General features: G+C 48.2%; 1 protein-coding gene across 1 annotated transcript; it reads right to left on the reverse strand.

The window, feature by feature from the left end:
* Positions 1 to 951: 951 nt before the first annotated feature.
* On the reverse strand, positions 952 to 4,694 carry LOC135909736 (uncharacterized). Its single transcript, XM_065441797.2, has 2 exons — positions 4,348 to 4,694; positions 952 to 1,377 (listed from the first exon to the last, which is right to left on the reverse strand). Exons 1-2 carry the CDS (start codon positions 4,642 to 4,644, stop codon positions 1,129 to 1,131), a joined length of 546 nt encoding a protein of 181 aa, XP_065297869.1. The 5' UTR covers positions 4,645 to 4,694; the 3' UTR covers positions 952 to 1,128.
* Between the last annotated feature and the right edge of the window lie 1,430 nt (positions 4,695 to 6,124).

Below are 6,124 nucleotides of genomic sequence, written 5' to 3' on the forward strand. Positions count from 1 at the left end.
CTCTGCATTTACATGTATATCATTCAAATATATACTTCACTACAGCTTCCGTTCATACGATTCAGACATATCCGTTGTGTATGCATCCTTTTCCAACGACAACCGACAGGACCGAGCACTGGTCGAACGCTGTAAAACGTTATCTTGTTACAAAAATTTCCTTCGGTTGAATTGTTGAGTGATGTACGTATGCCTTAAAGCAGAGTTGTGACAAACACCATCAATTGTCACAATACGCAAGCGCTTCCGTTAGTGCAAGCTGCGATTCTGGTCTTCCTTAATGTGCCTCCATAAAAACATCCCAATAATGACAAATTTTAGTTATATTGTGGGGTTTGACGTGCAATAACCACGGCCTGATTATTAAGCATGTCATAATCTTAGGCTCCTGTTTAATTTTGACCACCTGGGGACCTTCAAGAAGCATCCAATGGATCATGCAAGAGCGTGTTTACATTTCACCGCTGTCCGACAGTGACTTTCGGGACACGGAAAAAACCGGCGACCTCGAGCGTAGCAGCGCCACGTCATAGCCATCAAAATCAAGCTGTGCCATCATTGCATGGCGTGTTAACCTCATCCGCTATCGGCACATTGCTACTTGCAATCTTTAAATGTGTTTGGGAATTAATTGAAAAATGCATTTACGCGTTTTTATTTGGAATAGCTCCCTTCTAGCACTATCTGGCAAGAGGTAAGTCAAGGGATCTCATGTGAGGAAGGGGATGGCTGCTCCGCAGCGTTTCTCGTACTGTATTTCACCTATATGACCTTTGCGTTTCAGTGCACCCATTTCGTGCTACTCCAAGTTTGCAAGATGTCCACCGTGTCGCATCTATGAACCACGCTCGCGGATTGCACGTGTATTACTAAGCATAATCCAAATGCGATGAACAGCTCTAGCAAAAACGCGTGTTAGTCTGATCGCTCTCAACGATGACGCCGATCGAATAAATGGAAAGAGGGAAAGCCGCCCCGTCATTTATTTTAACCAGGGCTCACCACAAGCGCCGCACGAATGTCTCGCTTGCCCGAGTAGACTCGGGCTGACCTCACCGGCCGGCTCGATCTGTTCGTCTACCGGTGTTGCCAACGTGCCCTGCCGAAAGCGACGCGCTGACGGCGCCACTAAAGCATCGCGTGATCGGAAGTCCACTTGCGAGCCGTGCTCTCGAAGAGTGCGCGGTTCTCGTCGTACGCGGCAGCGACCTCCGGATCGGCGGGCTCCTCAAAGTTCGGCTCCTTGAGCAGACACCAGATGGAGAGCAATACGTCCGATATGGTCAGGGCCGGGGTCCAGCGCGTCTTCAGGATGTCGAGGCAGATGAACTCGTCGGCGATGATGTTCGGGTGGTAAATCTTGGTGGTAAATTTCACCTGCGAAAGAACGCGCGCAGGGCTTGCAACACAAAGAAACACTGCGTGGGAATAGACCTCGGCGTTCTCGTTGATAAGAATGCAGCGAAGCTTTTCAGCTATGCGAGCCAAGGGCGGTGTTCTTTAGCTGTCTCCTTCGGAGATGCGATCACCTACGGGAGATTCCGCATAGCCTCAGTATCGCACGCACCGCCGTACGCGCACTACAGCGTTCCTGGGCTGCAGGCGGTATACATCGACCAATGCGGGGCCGAACGCGCGTAATCTCACGATAAAGAAATGCACCGTGCCAGGAACGCTGTACACCATATTCGTAGACGTGTGACGTGCCGAGTCACTTGAATCCATTGAAAAGTTACCGTATTCCCGATAATGATTGCCTTGAGAATGCCGCGTCACGTGGTACCTTCGCGTACCGCAAAGCTAGAATACTGATTTTGTTCGCCTAATACGCATGTGTGCCATTGTAAGCTATGTGGTTCACCTATCTTATATCACGTCTGCATTTTCTCAGAAAGATTTTTTTCGCACCTTCTTTTCTTTCATCAGAAGTGACCGTGGAGCAAAAAAAGAAGCCTTCTGGCGAGGTTAATGTGTATTTACCCAGCTAAAATGCCGCGTAACGTAGTACCTTCACACACCTGCAAAGCTAGAATTCTGCTTTTGTTCGACTAATACGCACGTGTGCCATTGTAAGCTATGTGGTCCACTTCTCTTCTGTCACGTCTGAATCTTCTCAGAAAGGACTTTCTATTCGCACTTTCGTTTCTTTCATCAGGAGGGACTGGGGCAAGAAAAATAGATGCCTTGTGACGAGGTTAACGTGGTGTGTTTACCCAGCTAAACCGCTGCACAAAAATTGAATGATGTTTCTTGTAGATATACTCGCAGCAAAATAAAGAACAGTGACAAGAATATGCCTGATTGTTCGCTCACACGCATGGTCAAAGACTCTTGCCTGCTCCTTTCTGGTGTACATTAATGCACCATTTCTTTCCGGCCTGCAAGAATGAAGATTTGCAGGTGATGCGCATAATTTCCCTGTTCCGAGGCATTCTCAATTTAGTGGAAAAATCGAACACTTCTATTTCTTTCTGCAGGTTTTGCAAATTCGCAAGCTATTGTTCCCTTTATTGCGTTAATCCGGATTTGCATAATGACTGCAAAGCTTTCAGCAGATGTTTATATCTAAAAGCTGAGAAGTAGTTCCTGTTCTCTAGTTCACAAAGCACGATAAGTGCCTATATTTTAAACATGGCTATATAAAGTCAACATTTGGTCAACCCAAATGCATCATTATCTGTTGGTTTCAAACGGTCGTGATAAACAAAAATCTATCCCCTCGATTTCCTTTCTTCTCATTCATCATAGTTTGGACCATCACCTATAACGTAATGCATTAGCAGTTCATTACTACTGCTACTTCTCTCCTACAACACCGGATGCGCAACCTCATGACTTGCGGACTTGCTCATATTAAAACGCAATTATAGCTCCTTGTCACTGAATATCCATCGCTAGAAATTGTTAGTGCCAGATTGAACATTCATTGACAATCATTGTTTTGGCATTCCTGTTCCTATTCTAACCTTCAATGCCTAAGGCGTTGCAGGGTGCAACAGGGGCTAGCGATCGAATTTTTTCAGCACGTACGAAGAGAGTTGGAATTCTTGTCCAGCCATATAAATTCATGCACCATGCCATAATACAGCGTTAGTTCTGAAAAACGGCAGCGTGCACTATCATCAGCTGCAATGCATAGCTCTTTCTCGACGGTATTCCAGAAGAAGACGTAACAGCACCTAATTAGCACTTGGATTTCTCTATCGTATTGTGGGGCCACGTGGCTTGTGTGTGCCGTGGTTCTGCCGCTCTGCAGGCAGAACCACGGCAAGGCCACCGAACAAACGTGCACCGAACAGAAACTACTGGCATATCAATGGGGAACCAAACGTCTCAGAGAATGTCGATTCTTGCTCCGTGATCTCGACGCAAGAGGTCGCGTGTTGGGCCACCACTGTGGCTCCTCGAGCGTTCTCTTGCAGAGGCTGGCTGCATGATCGGAATACTCCCTCCTATGTTTTTTCCATCCTCCAAGTCTAAAACAGCATATTGGTAGCCGTATACAAAAGTGCGTTTCTTTCGAAGGATCACAAGTTGTTGCATTCAATACTGAGTCTATGTAAAATCAGTTCCGCACAATTGCGGTCAAGAAACATCGAACCATATCCAAGTGCGAACAAAGGCTATGCAAGAAGTGTCTCCGTAGCCTCCACAGCATTGACTGCTATGCATGGAACGGAGTACAGTGCGTGCGTCATTGCGCCCGTCCCGTCGCAGCCATCTGGCTTCCTGAAAGTCTTGTTTAGTGTGTTCGTTATTGGGCGCGTGACGGTAGAGCCAATGGAGAGAAGGTGGCGCCACGTCACGAATGTATAACATGAGCGCGCTCATGGCGTTCGGACGTCTACAAAAGTTATAATGCTTTCACATTCCCACACGAAAGAAATCTTCAGCGTATTTATTTTCTTGCTCTGAAAGTCCTGCGAAAGCATTTGTAGCGCGCATATTTTCACATTCCTATCAATAAGGTTGTTCGAAACTCTATAAAGGTACACCCAACGTAGCGAGGAAACGCGCGTGGCATTCCTTGCGCGGCAAGTCGAGTTCCCTCAAGCGGCGTTCCCTAAACGTAAGCAGAAGGCGCGGCAAGCGTTCGAACATGTGCGAAGCCCTTTTCTTTTTGAGCGGGGTCAAGGGGCACGGGCAGGGGGAGGGGGCAGGGCGGGGAGGGGAGGCGGTCTCATTACGGTAGCTGCAGCGAAAGCTGAATCTATCGTGTTGGAACACGATCTGCATGGGAGTTCTAAGAACAGGCAGCCACCGCCTCGCTGGAACGCAACAGCAGTGATTAATACCCACGCTTTCTGCAATGCAGTCACAAGATGCTAAGTAGGCAAAAACACTTACCATGGGCGGGCTGAAGGGGTAGTCGGCGGGGAAGCTGATGTCGAGCCGGAAGGCGCCTCCTTCGTATGGCGTCGCCTCTGGACCTACGATGGTGGCGGTCCAGCTGAACAGGTCCGAGAGGTGCAGGGGCCCCGCGGAGCAGTTGGTCAACGGCGTGTACCGGATCTCTTCGAGCTCCCGACGAATGCGCGCCAACGCCACCGTCGATACCGGAGCATCCGCCGCGAGGCCGTCGCCCGCGTTGCGGTCGTGCGCGTACGTCGCCGCAGCCGTTCCCCCCCTCCCTTCGGTGGCCATCCTTGCAGCGAGACCCGCACTTCGTCGTCGTCTCTTTCTGCTACCCAATGCGGCGTGCCACGCGAGCTCGTTGGCAGCGCCGGCGGCGTGCAATTCACTGCAGAAGTCCGTCAGCTACATCACGCAACAGGAACAATGCGCTGCCGATTTCGATTTGTTAAAAGAATTGATTAAGTTACCGGGTATTACGCCACGAATATCAGGCACGCAAGTTGTGGGGGAGTCTGGATTACTTTTGTCCACCTGGGATCCTTTACAGTGCGCCAAATGCAGGCTACACGGGTGATGATGATGGTGATGACATTGATGATGATGATGACGATGATGAAGCCTCAGTTAATGGCACAAACCCACTGTGCGGGATAGGCCACGAATAGGGTAGTAATATGATTCACTACATAAAATGAAATAAATAGGTTAATGTATAAATAACACAAAAAAGGAAAACAAATAATCCAAGATGCAAAATAAACTGTGAATACGTGAGGTAAAGTATTGATCAATACTATAGTTAGCCTTGCGTTGACAGGAATGGTAAAAAGAAAAAAAGCAAGAAAAAAAAGATATACCTAAACTTGAGTACGGTAAATTGTGTTGTTGTTGTCGTCGTCGTTGCCATCATCGTCGTCGTCATTGTTGTTGTTGTTCTGGCCTCAAAACATCGCTCGTACCCCCGAGGGGGACCCGCCCCACTGGATGGATTGAGACGTACACTCAACTACATAAGAAAAGGGGTAAAGGTGAGAGAGAGAGAGAGAGAGAGAGAAGCAAGCAAGCAAGAAGGGTAACTAGAGGCGAGTTTCCGGTCTGCTACCCTGCACTTGGGTGCGGAATATAATGGTTGTAAAGACGACAATGAGTGAGGATAAAAAAAAGGAACAAAAAAAAACACATGCCGGTCGATCTCGAGAAACGCAGTTGCGCTTGCACGGCCTTCTGATGCGATGCTGAGTCGCGTCGATGTTGCAGAATTCTTTCTTCCGACAAAGGCTTGTCGTCCAACTGGTTCAGCACGACGGAAAGTGATTGTCCCTGCACACTGTACTGTGGGCACTGGCACAGAACAAGACGTTTCCACGTCGCCGCAATCACCCCATGCTTCGGTGTCGGCTATACCTATGTGGAATGTGTAGGGGTAAAGGCGAACTTTCAGAACGAAGCATTTGGCAAGTAACTGGTAACACAGACTTTGAGAGAACCTGTAAATAAACTAACTAAATAAAAAAAAACTTCGAATGATGTTCTTGCATTTCGCACTGTTCGAATTGCTGCCGCCGGGGCGGGATTTGATCCCGCGACCCCGGGCTTAGCAGCGCAACACCAAAGCCACGACGCTGCCACGGCGGGTATTCGTCATTGTGCTTAAAAATTCGTTTTGAGAGCTGCTTAACGTGCAGAGGTACGACAATTGGTTCACTAATGTCGTATCCTTTTAAATCATTCGACATATTTATTTACCCGAAGAAGAAGAAAAAGAAAT

Source organism: Dermacentor albipictus, chromosome 8, assembly GCF_038994185.2.
Source record: "Dermacentor albipictus isolate Rhodes 1998 colony chromosome 8, USDA_Dalb.pri_finalv2, whole genome shotgun sequence".
In the NCBI taxonomy this organism is placed as follows: Eukaryota; Metazoa; Arthropoda; class Arachnida; order Ixodida; family Ixodidae; genus Dermacentor; species Dermacentor albipictus.